Source organism: Triticum aestivum, chromosome 7A, assembly GCF_018294505.1.
Source record: "Triticum aestivum cultivar Chinese Spring chromosome 7A, IWGSC CS RefSeq v2.1, whole genome shotgun sequence".
Classification (NCBI taxonomy): domain Eukaryota; kingdom Viridiplantae; phylum Streptophyta; class Magnoliopsida; order Poales; family Poaceae; genus Triticum; species Triticum aestivum.
In genome coordinates, this window is record NC_057812.1 from 706918400 (window position 1) to 706932772 (window position 14373).

At 45.4% G+C, this 14373-nt stretch overlaps 2 protein-coding genes across 4 annotated transcripts; both read right to left on the bottom strand.

The window, feature by feature from the left end:
* Positions 1–214: 214 nt before the first annotated feature.
* On the bottom strand, positions 215–6660 carry LOC123149538 (protein S-acyltransferase 24). 3 transcript variants are annotated; one of them, XM_044569219.1, is made up of 14 exons: positions 6196–6658; positions 5515–5655; positions 5102–5214; positions 4873–4952; positions 4610–4773; positions 3714–3852; positions 3536–3635; positions 3044–3101; positions 2840–2917; positions 2642–2740; positions 2130–2208; positions 1897–2045; positions 996–1242; positions 215–921 (listed from the first exon to the last, which is right to left on the bottom strand). In XM_044569219.1, exons 1-14 carry the CDS (start codon positions 6463–6465, stop codon positions 896–898), a joined length of 1743 nt encoding a protein of 580 aa, XP_044425154.1. In that variant the 5' UTR covers positions 6466–6658; the 3' UTR covers positions 215–895. The 3 variants fall into 3 exon arrangements, 2 of the variants coding, with proteins under 2 accessions (XP_044425154.1, XP_044425153.1); XM_044569218.1 differs by having other exon boundaries at positions 215–1242; positions 6196–6657; XR_006474744.1 differs by lacking the exons at positions 215–921; positions 2130–2208 and having other exon boundaries at positions 997–1242; positions 6196–6660.
* A 2475-nt stretch (positions 6661–9135) lies between these two features.
* Positions 9136–14152, bottom strand: LOC123149539 (pyrophosphate-energized vacuolar membrane proton pump). The gene is made up of 7 exons (XM_044569220.1): positions 13585–14152; positions 11494–12068; positions 11019–11398; positions 10842–10928; positions 10427–10757; positions 9850–10260; positions 9136–9739 (listed from the first exon to the last, which is right to left on the bottom strand). Exons 1-7 carry the CDS (start codon positions 13859–13861, stop codon positions 9473–9475), a joined length of 2328 nt encoding a protein of 775 aa, XP_044425155.1. The 5' UTR covers positions 13862–14152; the 3' UTR covers positions 9136–9472.
* Between the last annotated feature and the right edge of the window lie 221 nt (positions 14153–14373).

Here is a 14373-nt window from a genome sequence, read left to right on the forward strand (position 1 = left end):
GCTGGCTGATTTATTTTTTGTGTGTTATCCCTCTTTCGGTTGGACGGTCTTTTAGCTTTGGCAGGCAACACAGCTATTACATAACTCGGCGTTTTCATGTACAGCAGAAAAAAAACATAGTCGCGTGAACATATATCTGAATGTAAGCAAAGGATGATAAGACAAAAGAAAAGGAAAAAAACAAATGTACAGCCCATGAATAGCACCTCAAAAGAAAAAGAAAAAAATGCAGAAGTGGAAATATTTTCTTACAGCCAGTCAGCTTCCTTCATCACCACTCCAGAATACAGTTTATACAAACACCAGTGCATCAGAAAATACCAAATGGGTGTCATATAAGGCAACACCCGCAAAACCTCTTGTCGTCCCGTATAACGATATCCTCCGCAAAATGAATGAGAAATGAAGAAGAATGCAGCTTAAGCCACAGTGAAGCTACTAATCAATTTACAATTTCCCTGAAATTTACAAATTACAGCTACATTTTCCCAAGTGTGTATATGATGCCGAATAGCTCGATTGTACTCCCGCCGATCCTGACGGGTACGGGAATGTTGAAGACTGTCACGCCACTGCACGCCTGCATATGCAAAGAATTTGCTATCCTGTTCTACATAGTAACATTTTCGAAATGCAGACTAGCGGATATCCGTGAGCCCATTGTTACAACCCATCTCCTGTATAATATGAACACCTAGCGCCCAAAGATATGAGCATGTCCGAACATGTCCACAGTAGGCTAAATGGACGATGGAGCCTCAGCAGTGAGCGTGTACGATCTACTGCGACAACTCACAATCTCCAAGCGACGAATCATAGTGGAAGAAGATTCCGGATATACTGCCGGGAAGCACTGTTTCGTCCAAGGCCGAGCCCTAGGCCGAATGGTGTCCTCTCATTCTTCTTGCTGTGGTCGCAACACTGAGAGGAACCACCTTGACTGTGAGAGTTTGAGTTGGCATGTGAATCAGCACAAGCATGGTCATCGCAATTACCATGATGGGAATGACCCTCGCCATTCTGTGAGACTGCACTTGTCATCTGTATCATTCCTATTTCTTCGTCAGTGCGCGATGCATGCTCGAGCCGCTCAACGTCCTCATTGTACCCGTTTACCAAGAAGTCTGAGCAGTTCTTGCGCACCCCATGGTCGAACGGATTTCTGAATCTGCCAGCTGGACCTCTTAGATAAGTGTATCTCATGGAATTGGCCATCTCGTTGGTTGTGATGTTCTTTGCTATCTACAAGGGAGAGAAATAAGGCATGAAGAAGAATACATGGTACAGATCAACATGTCCCTCCTGTAGTCCAGCGAGGCTATAACTACTGGACGGAAAACATGGTCCCACACACAAACCTCACAGATAGCTTCATAAATCAAATAAGCAGACAATGATGTTTCGCATCTGGCCTTGATTTTAGCTCTGTTCAGTAATTGCATTCTTGACTTTGCTATTGAATTCCAAACATGATCCAGTTTTATTGACAAATGTTTAACTATATTGCCTGACCTATAATGTTGTCTTCATACTTAACAGGTCATATACTCATGAATGAACTGACAACGACATGCCAATCTGACATATCCAGAAATTTCCATTAAAAAATGATCCAGCAAGGCACAAATATCTGGGAAAACTCTAGTAAAGGTGTTACCACAGTAGCGTACTCTCCGTAAAAAAAAGATACAGCAAGGCACAAATAACGTTATGTTCAGGATGTTTTATGCAAGTTCATGCCTTAGTTTAGTTAGCAATCAAACAATGTTGAAGATTGTGCTTGTGCACACAATGCACAAGCATGTCAGTGGCTTCACGATTTTAGAATAAAATAACAAATAACTTGGTTTTCTTAGGTAAAAACATCAAGATTTATAACATTAAAACTTTAAATACCTGGTATGCTTGAACTCCAGTTAGACATGCAACACCAAAGAAAATGAAAAGGTCCATCATGAAAAAAGAAACAGCTCCAGTATGGTAAACAACAGAATAGCCAAGCCAATCACCAAAGGATGCTGGAGAAGCTGGGTCACTGACAGTCCCTGCCAACAAACACAGTAATGAATCATACGGAACATTTCCAGTCTATGTTGCAAGGAAAAGCCACAGAAGACTTAAGACTATACTTATGATGGCAGCAGAACCAGTAATGATCATTGCAATTACTTCTAGAGTGATGAACATGAAGAATTCCCATTTGTTCTTCTGCAGTTACATTCCACTATAGATCAGACTGAAGAACAAGCAGATATGAAGAGAATAACAAAATTCAAACAAAAAGTAAAGAAAGAATCAGCAAGTGATAAGCACGGGCTCTTCATAGCGTTACTTTCTTAAAAGTAAGGTGGTATCATAACCTTCTGTCTACATAATATTCATCAAGCAACATAAACTGTCCAGTACATCTTCAGAATAGGTGATAAGTTTTTTTTCTTTTTCGAGAAAACGCAAGAGACCTTTGTGTTTCATTGCATTGAGAAGAGAGAGTTTGTTGTTACAATCCTCCTAGGAGGTAGGTTACGGAGCACAAGAAAGAAACTAATGCACATCCCAGGTCAAACGCAGAATGGCAAGAGGTGATAAGTTGATAGCTACATTTGATCACATGTAGGCACATATGACATGACTGAAAGCCTACCTTGCCGACACAATTAGATACCCAGGGGCAGTGATGGTCAAACTGCTCAACACAGCGATCACATGTAGAACAATGTTTCGAACGAACAGGTCTGACAATCTGTAGAACGACACGTTCAGAAATCAGAGACCTAAGAATATAATTCTAGGACAGAGACAACTAATTCATCACTGTATAATGTAGTAATGTACCACTTACTTTGCAGGTTATACAAAGCTGTGACCAGTTACCAGTCAGAAGTGCAGGATTGTCTAACTCCATCTTCAACAAGGGTTCCTAAAGCAAAATGGGATTGCAACATTTTGGAATATGCTTAAACCTTAAATTTGGTAACGCGTCTAGAATAGCAAATGACCATAAAGGTGCTTGCAGCAAACCAAATTACTAATCTTTCAAACTTACATCATCCCTTTGATTATGTGAGTCTCTTGTATTCGCACTGATGTAGCCAGGGTCTTTCCTGCAGAAAGTAAAAGCAAATTTTAGATCATAGTGGTGTTGCTTAATGATAATTAGGTCGCTTGTCTCTAACTGGGTGGTAATAGGGAAGTAACACTGTATTTTAATAGAGAAAATTTGCAACACATATATACGTTGCAATGGCAAAAGAATAATGTTTAAATAATTTGCCATGTACGTAACACATACAAGAGTAATCTAAACAGGATGTCATATATGAGTGCAAATATGCAAGCAGACACATAATGAACTCTGCCACTGTCTGAAAGTATTGTCAAGAAAAGTGGTAACTGACAAGAACCAACATGCTTGGTGGATTCAACTTTTTCATAACTACTCCCTCCATTCCAAAATACTTGCCGTGGTTTTAGCTCAGAACTAAAACCACGACAAGTATTTTGGAACAGAGGGAGTACTAACCAAATGCTTCAGTACCTGCTACATTTATAGAACATGACCAAGCCAGCAGTTGCAACGAAAACTCCGGACCATGCAAATAGCCCAAATGCTGGTGTCATACCCATGTTATATTGTCCTGGTAAAAAGGAAATATAGTAAGCACCGCAGTACGGAAGAACAGGGCGAGTGAAAAGACATTAGAAACGCTACTTACCTGCTATAACAGAATGTATATATGTAGCAAGCAATACAACAGCAATACACCAAAGAAGAGGAGCAAGCCCTACTTTTGATAGCTTTGCAAATGTCGGATTCCCATTACATCCACTGTCATGTACCCTTCTAGCATTGTCCTGTAAGTAATCAAGCAAATCAAGTCTTCAGATTCTTCTTGGAAACAAGAAAATACATTTCCCCAGTTCAAATATCAGCAATACAAGCCCTTTCAACTCAAGATCAACATGATCGCTTTTTTGCAGATAATATACATTGAGGGATAACTGAAACGGTTAATCTACAAGGCATCATAAATAATTAAAGTGAAGAAGTCTTAATCCATGAGTGCAATCAGCCAACCACATGTAAATACTAAACAGTTAATCATTTCAATTCCTAAGTTCAAATGGAATCTGCAAAATATCTGTGAGACAGTAAGAGGATAGGTCACAAAGAAGAAAATACATTTTTCTCCTCGGTTGCATCTATGTACATACAAGTACCAGTTTCTGGTATTTTCCAGCCAAACCAGTATCTGCTTTTTGTTGTAAATATAGCCAATTAGACATGTCATTTGACTGTACTTTTATCAAGTCTACACATAAAATTACCAGGTCCCAAAAGCATGTGCACCATTCAACAAATTCGCCAACAATACCTCATCATGAAACTCAGCCTTCCTTAACGATTTTAAACAATTAGAAAGCAGGCATACAAAATCTATAATGATGCAAATTAATATTGCTTATAGTTTTTGTCTTTATGCAAATCAAAATAATTACTAGACAGAATCTCTATTAGATGATAGTGCTTGTGCATTGAGCCTCCGAGGTGCTGGAAAATAGTAGCTCAAGTAGACTATAGAACAGAAATGACACGGTCCATGTTACTCACAAGAAAAAATGCAACTTGTCGATGATTCTTATCAGCAGCAAGCTGCGCTGGAGTTAAACCAGTTTTGTCTTTCACCATCAAGTCATCCTTTTTCCCAGCCTGAACTAGCACAGTGCATGCCTCTAGATTACCCCGGATAGCAGCCCAATGTAAAGGAGTACAACCTACGGCAGCATTTGTCATAAAGAAATAAAAGTCAAGCTCCATGGCTAAGTTGCTGTGTTCTATTTAACGGCAGAGCAGTGAATAAATTTAGCACATGCCTTCCTTATCCTGCCGCACCCTATGAGCATCCAAATACAAAAGAAGACGTATCGAATCTGCGAACCCCTTGTAAGCAGCCCTACAAGGTAAGCAATACATAAGAAAACAGAAATGTAAATGTAAAAGCGGGTGCTGAAGTTCTGTTCAGACATATGTTACATAATGTACCAGCAGAAATAATTGGTAGGCTAATGAGTTACTCAAGACTCAAGAGCATAAGGTACGAACCAGTGCAATGGGCTTCTTCCATCGTTGTCAGGGACATCTGGATCGGCATTCCATTTTGCAACAATGTGATAAATAAATGCTGTCTGACCATACTGCGCTGCAACATGTGTGGCCTGCAAACAACAGTATATATTGATTTAAAGAGTTGTAATTAATTCAATGCCACATGTGAATGCGTTGATTCTTGCCTTTCTTTTCATGTAGAAAAAATCTTATAGCCAAAGTTTTGTTTGTCTATTACAAATCTCTTATTGTGTAACTTGCAGACAGACAATATGAGAATAGTTGATTGATTTGGCTGGCAAATATCCAACGATTAGTTGTCTATCAGTTGTGAATGAACATTTGACACCCAAAACCAAACGCAAAGGCAAAACAAGGGCCAAAGACGCGGAAGAAATCAATATGCAGACCTGATAGCCATATAAATCAGCAGCATCCACCTTAGCTCCTTCTTTCAGAAGTAGTTCAGCAACTTGTATGTGACCACGTACGGAACTCCAGTGAAGTGCTGTCTGCCCAGTGTGATCCACGGCATTTACATCTCCACCATGCTGTCCAAAGACCACAAAATCGTCACCCAGCCAAATAAAGCACATTCAGGCAACTTCAACTACCAGGAACAAGCACTGCGTAGAAAGCCCGTTCACGCACTCAAGTACAAAACAGACATATTATCGATCGCCATGGGGTACACTACATTCTACAAGCAGACTATCTCGAGCCCACCATGCGCTCATTCGCTTATACGTACTTGAAACTGTGGAGGAATTAAAACGGAAACAAATGGCGAATGCGACAATGAACAGGCTGGTGCCCTCGAACGAATCCACGAGCCACAAATCCATGCGGTTAACCAACTCAAATATACGGCCTTGGGAAAATTCCCCTCGTTGCAAGCATGGCTGCCCAAACCTACCCAGCCACAGCACTAGGACATTCAATTATCCCCTCAACTGAGACACCAAATGAGCAGCTAAAGAAACTCCCGCCGCCGCATTCCAAGTTCACACATGCTCCATACAATCCTACTAAGGCGCATGTCCAATTCCAAGCGTGGTATCGCGGAAGTAAAGCTGGGAGGGTGCTGGCACCTCGAGGATGTACTGCGCGGCGGCGACGCGGTTGTTGAGGACGGCCCACTGGAGCGCGTAGTAGCCGGAGGCGTCGGTGCCGCCGACGGGGCGGCCCTCCGCCTCCACCAGCCGCTGCAGCTTCTCCAGATCGCCGTACGCCGCCGCCGTGTACACGTCGTCCTTGAGCGCCTCCTCCGCCGCCGCCGCGGCCGCCTCCAACGGCGCCTCCGCCACGGCGGAGGAGGCGGCGGCGGTGGTGTCCTCGAGCACCTCGATCTCCGACGCCATGGGTGGGATCGGGGCGGGGGTTTTGGGGAATTGCGAGGCCGGTGGGACGAGGGGAGCTTGGCCCGGGCTGCTGCGGTGGTTGGGGAGAGCGTGCGTGCGTGCGTTTGACTGGGCGTTGGCGGCGAGGTGACGGCCTCCGGCGACGCGGGCGGACGGGCTGGTCTCTGGTGGTGGGCCGGAGGCGGAGAACGCGAGAGGGGGCGGGGGAGGGGAGACCCGGACCGGAGAAGGGGGACGAATGTGGGGAACTTTTGCGTGCCAGGACCTCTGTTTTTTCCTTATTTCCTAACCGGGCTACGAGATTTCAATTATTTTTTGAAAAGGATGAAATTCAAATTAATTTACAGCCTCAACGCTACATGTCTGATTTTCAAATCAATTTACAACTTCAATTAATGATTGTTAGAGCTAGATTTACGCATAGGTGGAGACAAAAGCGTTTACCAAAGTGGGTTGCGCCGCGTTGATTTTGTGGTTTGGGTTTTTCCTTATACCTCTCGAACCACCTGTATTATTTGAATTTGAAATAAACTCGTCCGAGTTTAGATAGCGAATGCGTAAAGATGGGCAGAGCGCCATCGCCTATGGACACTCTGCCCATATCCCTTTGCCATTCTCGTTTTTTCCAATGTTACGTATTCGCTGCAGCTTTTATTTACATGTCTACTCCATAGGTACAATTGGCTGAGACGTGGCCATAGCTGGCCAAATGGGCCGGGCCTGGCATGCCGACCCACAAGCACGCTGGCACGGCACGTGATGGGACAGACCCGACACGCTCTAATCGGGTCGTGCCAGGCACGCCGCCCGCCTTGGGCCATGCCTGGGCCTGAAGGCTGGGCACGCGGGCCGGCACGGCACGGCTCATTTATCTTTTTTTATTTTTTATCCAGATTTTTTTTATATATAACACATAAAAAACAGCCCAGCGGGCCAAAATCAGCCGAAGAAACAACCTAGCAGGCCATCAAGCTAGTGGGCCAGCGTGCCTGGCGTGCCATCGGGCCGGCCTGTTTGGCTCCTGGGCCGTGCTTGGGCCGGAGGGGGCAGAACACGGCACGGCCCGACTAATAATCGTGCCATGGCGGGCCGGGCCGTGTCAGGCACGATTAAGATGGGCCATGCCGTGCCGGGCCGGGCCGGCCCGTTTTGCTAGCTATGGACGTGGCCTTTTCGATAACTCGGCCTACTTGAACAAGGAGTGTTTTCTATATGCTCCACCTCAAAGTACATAAAAATTGCACTTGATCTAAGCATGGCCTAATTATCGCTGCCGGTTCTCCATGTTAAATTCGTGGTACATTTTTCCTTTTTTGAGAAGCACACCTCCTTTTTCTTGATTATCTTAGTTATGTAGTGTTTTTTCTTGATAATCTTAGTTGTGCAGTGATTTTCTAATAACGCTTTTTCGATGCAGTGACTGCTATTAATGTGAGATGGAGATATTGATATCATACTTTGTTTGGTTTCTAACTTGTTAGATGATGCTATTGAAAATTTGAAATGACATTACGATCCAGTTAAGCCTTAAAGGATCCTGATAAACAACTATACTCGGATGCCTATCCTTTTGTTTACTCCATTGACCCTGAGAAACAACACATGCTTTGACGCCTATCCTTTTGTTATACTCCAGTCATCAGTGACCCTGTGTGATGGCCTGGCTTATTAGGGATGATAGACTACTCATATTAATAAGGAATTCCTTCTTTTCCGGGAGCCCATTCGGACAGAACTCCAAAGTTAAGCGTGCTCAGCTTGGAGTAGTGTCAGGATGGGTGACCATGCGCACGAGTGAGGGTTCACCACACCTCAATTGGAGCAATTTGACACAAAAACATAGACCACAATAAGTCTGCATTGCATCCACCCAATCATCTACAAAATGATAAGAGTAACTCCCACCGAAAATTCAAGACATGAAGGTCCAAACAATTTCGCTTGGCCCGTGTGTCGTGGACATTTGAGGTGTCCGTTTTGATGTACCGTGTTGGAGTTGCGATTGATTGTTTGGCATGCATGCTTGGATGGGGAGTATTTCCTATGCCTCCGCTCAAAGTAGACAAAAATCACACTCAACCCAAGCATGGCCTAATCATTGCTGCCAGTTGTTGGCTGTATAGTTTTCCATGTGTAAATGAACGCCTCGCACACCTTTTTCTTGATTGTCTTACTCGTGCAGTGTTTTTCATTAAGACGTTGCTCTCATTCCCAACTAACTAGGTGATGCCATTGAAATGACATTACGATCCAGTTAACTAAGGACCCTGGGAAACAAGATGGATTCTGAATCATGTCCTTTTGTTATACTCCAGTCACCAGTGACCCTGACCAGACATTGTACCATCCTAGTCCCTGAAGCAGCTACTTTTCACGAAAGTGCTTTTCTAAGCTCGAGCGTTTGTGAGCTCGGGTGAACAGTAAAATAGAAAGAAAAAAATTGCAAAATTTCACCACGAAATGACATTCGTGAAAAACATGAGGGAAAATTTGAAGAAAAAAAATATTATTTTACTGTTCACTCGAGCTCACATAAGCTCAGTTTACCCTCGTCCCTACTTTTATGCTTTCCGAGAAATTCAACACAAAAACATTCCCTCGAGAAAGAAATTCGACGCAAAAACATAGTCCGCACAAAGTCATATTGCATCCATCCAGTCACCCACAAAATGATAAGAGTAGCTCCCATTGAATTCAAAACATGAAATCTGCAATGTGCATACAAGATTCATCATCATCGTCATCATCATCATCATCCATCTACAGGCACAATAGAACCCCCAAGACACTCTAGTCCAAACCTGTCGAATGGCCATTCATTTCGCTACCCTCTGCTACCACTACTACATCTACCGGAACAAAAACTAGACAAGTTCAACATGATGGTGAAAGACCGGGAACAACGGAATGTAAAACACAAGAGGGCCATCATCTGAAGGAGCTCCATGACATGTAGATGAAGTAGCACGCTCCCCACTGGCAAAACTAGATAGTCAATCTTCTCGCTCTAAAGATACTTAAAGAGGATGCCTCCATAGGTGGCGAAGAAGGGGGCGAACACGAGGGACTCGACCGCCATGAGCTTGATGAGGATGTTGAGCGAGGGGCCCGAGGTGTCCTTGAGAGGGTCCCCGATGGTGTCGCCGATCACAGCAGCCTTGTGGCAGTCTGAGCCTTTTGGGCCCAGGCTCTTTGCGTGCTCAGATGCGCCAGCCTCAATGTATTTCTTCGCGTTGTCCCAGGCACCACCAGTGTTTGATGCTGAAATGGCAATCTGAATAAAAACAACACAGTTTTGAGTGGAACGTCAACATAGTTATGAATGCAACATGCTCCAAAAATACAATGCTAAGTATACTCCTGAAAACAGAATGTTCCACCAACCTGAACACCAGAAACCAGAGCACCGGCAAGGACACCAGAGAGGGTCTCAACACCGAAGAAGGTCCCGACGATAAGAGGTGTCAGCATGACAAGAGTACCCGGGGGGATCATCTCCTTGATGGACGCATCGGTGGAGATCTTCACACATGTCGCATAGTCAGGCTTGGCGGTGCCCTCCATGAGCCCAGGGATCGTGTTGAACTGCCTCCGCACTTCCTCCACCATCTTGAGAGCCGCGCTTCCAACACTCTTCATGGTCATCGCAGAGAACCAGTACGGGAGCATAGCGCCAACAAGGAGGCCAATGAAAACGTTTGGTGTCAGAACATCAACAGTTGTGATCCCAGCACGGCTCACAAAAGCACCGAAGAGAGCAAGGGACACCAAGGCAGCTGAGCCAATTGCGAATCCCTACAGGTAAAAAATTATGGTAAACAGAATTTAGTAGTCTGACATGAAATTTGTGGAAAAAAATTATAACTGAAGAAAGTATTTTAGTTACAATGGATTGGTAGTTCCTTGAATGTGATCTAGGTCATTCAGCTAGCAAATTGAAGTGGTAAGATAGGCATTGTACCTTTCCAATGGCAGCAGTTGTGTTTCCTGCAGCATCCAGAGCATCAGTTCTTTCACGAATTCTGTGGCTCATGCCAGCCATTTCAGCAATGCCTCCAGCGTTGTCACTGATAGGGCCATAGGCATCAATGGCAAGACCGGTCGCAATTGTGCTGAGCATTCCAAGAGCAGCCACAGCAACACCATACATCGCGGCAAGGCTGAAGCTGAGGAAAATACTGAAGGCAATGGCAAAGATAGGGATAATAACTGATTTGTATCCCAGAGCAAGACCAAAGATGACATTGGTTGCAGCTCCAGTTCTGCAGGAATCAGCGACATCCTGCACAGGACTGAAAGGGTCGAAGTGTCAGGAACTTGAAACTCATGACGTAGATCACAATCATTATTAATTATATGACCAAAATTGCAAGTACCTGTATGCATTGCTTGTGTAGTACTCTGTGATAAATCCAATGACTAGGCCAGCCCAGAGACCAACCGCCACACATAGAAATAGTTGCCTGTAAAATTTAAGGTGAAGTGAGATCATGAATTTAATGAGCAAGGTCTGAACAAAATTATATAAATTCGAATTGAAAAGATGGCAATACCAGCTATGCACCGTCTTCTGGGCACCAAAGTTGAATATTGTGAAGGTATATGGGAGACCTAACCAACTGACTAGTGCAATGCCAACGGTCATCACGGCAGTGGAGATAATAAGCTGTTTTTTAAGGGCAGGCTCTATTTGATCTACCTCCTTCACCTCAAAGAAATCGGTTGCAAAAAGAGTTGTTACCAAACAGGCTATTATGCCCACTGAGCTAATTAGGAGTGGGTACATCATGGGAGTGAATTCACGGTTGATTCCAAAGGAAGAGATTGAGGCAACAACAAGAGCAGCACAAGATGACTCGGCGTAGGAACCAAAGAGATCTGAACCCATTCCAGCAATATCTCCAACATTGTCACCAACATTGTCTGCAATGACCTGCATGAAGGAAGGAATGGTCATTCTCACATGTAGATAAAAAATACCTATGGAAATTTTAATACTCTGTTCAACAACAGAGGATGGACACTTACGGCCGGGTTCCTCGGGTCGTCTTCAGGGATGTTCCTTTCTACTTTCCCAACAAGATCAGCACCAACATCAGCAGCTTTGGTGTAAATCCCACCGCCTACACGGCCGAAAAGAGCCATGGAAGAACCGCCAAGACCATAACCGGTGATAGCCTCGAAAAGACCCTCCCAGTCATCGCCATAATAAAGCCCAAACAAGTTGATTGCGACGTAAAGAACAAAAAGGCCACTTGCAGCAAGAAGGAAGCCCATCACAGCACCAGAGCGGAAAGCAACGATAAACGCCTTCCCAACACCCTTCCTTGCCTCGAGAGTTGTCCTGGCATTCGCGTAAGTCGCGATCTTCATTCCAAGGAAACCAGACACCAGAGAGGTGACCGCACCCAGCACAAAGGCAATTGTGCTGAACGCGGCATTAGCAAGAGCCGGCTTGCATGTCTTGCCCACGCTGTAATGGCAAGGCTGACTCTTTGTGCTGAACCCCTCGATGGAGCCAAGGAAGACGAAGATCAGGACCGCGAAAACGGTCATGAACCCTCCGGCATACTTGTATTCAGTGAAAAGGAAGGAGGTTGCCCCTGTTTACAAGAGAGCACGAGTGTTCAGACCACAAATGCATATAGAACAAAGGTAGATACACATTTTCAGGAGGGAGTTTATCAATAATAAAACATCGAGGCAAATACAAAATGCCAAAGGTGGGAGTAATGACAATGTACTGTGGCACACATCAACTCATCAGATCCAAGGTATTGTCAGCCATACAGCAATCTGTCGGCTTTTATCCAAAAAAAAAACACCGACCCGACACATATTGTAGATTATATTTAACCCTGTCAATCCCTCATTTTTATTTACACCGGCAAGCTCTTAAAACAAACTTATATATCACTAATCATTAAGAATATAGTCTGCTAACAACAACCCAGGAGCCTTGTGCAAAAACAGAGCACTGAAATCAGCAACACCTAACATTCCTCCCCAACTGCCTTGCATGAAAACACTCATCAACAGGACACAAAGATCCGGCCCATCCATGTGCGCTCCTAGGATTCCTTCCAAGTTAACAAGCATGAATATGCATGTGCGGGAGCTAACTACAGCCTGCTGCTATAATGCAGGTACACAGAAAATTTGTCGCCGTGTCTTACTAAGATGGCAGCTGGGAGGACCACGGTTGCAATAACTTGTCCTCTTCTTCATGCGGTTAGCTTATCCTATCTATCCCTGCAGGCCAGCGTGGTCGCTGCTGGGCTTTGTTGGGTCCGGGGACCTCACTTCTCAAGCAAGAACAAATCACTTCCACTAGTTTTTTTTTCCCTAAGTTGAACCAAGAAAAAACACTTCTGATTTACTGTCAAGTGTCAACCATCCCCACAGGTCTGCATCCCCACTCGTTCCCACAAGAAATATCTCCAGGGAAGAAAAATCTTGTCGGGAGCGACGGATGGTTAATTAATTTAACCACGATTAGCGCACGCTGAAGCAAGAACTGCTATTATAACGCGTGCTGCGCAAAGCGGGGACATCGATATTATAATGTCTGCTACTACTCCTAGTAGATAGATCCACCTAAAGCGCAGGACTAATACTTTAACAGTTGGTACAAGTACATAACCAAGCACATAACAAATTCAGAAACAACAGTAAGACTCGGTAAAACAGTACAGAATTACGAATCCATGTATCAAAATATGAACAAATTACTGCTACAGAACACACCAAAAATATGAAATTACCGCTACACGACACATCAAAATATGAAATTACCGCTGCAGAACACACCAGTATTATGCTGGATTATGATGCTACACGCTACGCGCCGCGGCGGATTCAGACGGGAAAAGTCTCTGACGGGTTCACGCCGCAAGCGAACAGAAAGCAGTCAAACCGGCAGAGAAACTACTCCTGGCGCCCGGTTCCTGCGCGCTCGGAAGGCCAGAGCCACCGCCGAAATGGCCGAGATCTACCTACCCACCCACCCTCGGAAGTCGGATCGATCCACGGCCGCCGCCGACCGGAGCGCGAACTACTACTACCAGCTACGGCCGCCGAGCCGAACCATCTGTGTGTGTGTGGGCGGGCGTGGCTCACCTTCGGAGATGGCGGTCTGGATCTCGGCGCACTTGAGGACGACGTTGTGGTCGTTGAGGCCCTCCTCCTCCTCGATGAGGTACTCGCTGGCGCCGTCCTTGCCCCCGGCGCCGGCTCCTCCTCCGGCCGACCCGCCCTCACCGCGCGGCTCGGGGGCGACCTTGACCTTGGAGACGAGCACCCACTGCAGCACCGCGAACGCGATGCCGACCGCCGCCGCCACCGGCACCACCAGCTGCGTGGCCAGCTCCGGCAGGATCGCCGCCGCCACCACCATCTCCTCCGGCGAGATCAGGACGCGCGCAAGACCGGTTCTTTTCCGTTCCGTTCCCCCACCTTCAGCGGAGGATTAGGTAGTGCGAGAGCGAGGGAGGGAAGGGAGAGCGGAGAGGAGCGCAGGTGCGGGGAGCGGCGGGTTTTATAGGCGGGGAGGAGAGGAGAGGAGAGGGAGGCCGGGACTGGGGAGAGGAAGAGGATGGAGTTAGAGTGTAGGAGGTGACGTGGAGGGCCGGAGTGGCAGTTCCGTGATTTGCGGGGTCTTTGGGCTATCGCTCTGTTCCGTTTCACCTCCCTCCCTGGTCAAGAGGGTGAAAAAAAATCGCCTCCGAGTCTTATCCTATCCTGGTCAAGAGGGAGTGTGAGCATTCTTCTGGATAATATGGCGGTAAAAAAATTAACATGAATATTTTACGGTTTTGCGGGGTTGTTGGCGGTTGAAAGTCAGGTTGTTGTTGCTTTGGATTTTTGAAGGTTAACAGCGGTGGTTATGCGCCGTTCGCCAAAGGGTCA

Bases quoted from the DNA above. Each gene is read 5' to 3' on its own strand.
- LOC123149539 (XM_044569220.1), bottom strand. From the start codon at position 13,861: ATGGTGGTGGCGGCGGCGATCCTGCCGGAGCTGGCCACGCAGCTGGTG. The intron at 10,929-11,018 runs GTATTGCCATCT...TAAATTTTACAG, and splicing joins CAGAAGACGGTGCATAGCTG to GCAACTATTTCTATGTGTGG. The intron at 10,758-10,841 runs GTACTTGCAATT...CGACCCTTTCAG, and splicing joins TACACAAGCAATGCATACAG to TCCTGTGCAGGATGTCGCTG.
- LOC123149538 (XM_044569218.1), bottom strand. From the start codon at position 6,465: ATGGCGTCGGAGATCGAGGTGCTCGAGGACACCACCGCCGCCGCCTCC. The intron at 4,953-5,101 runs GTTCGTACCTTA...CTTACCTTGTAG, and splicing joins GGAAGAAGCCCATTGCACTG to GGCTGCTTACAAGGGGTTCG. The intron at 2,741-2,839 runs GTAAGTGGTACA...GTCGTTCTACAG, and splicing joins AGCTTTGTATAACCTGCAAA to ATTGTCAGACCTGTTCGTTC.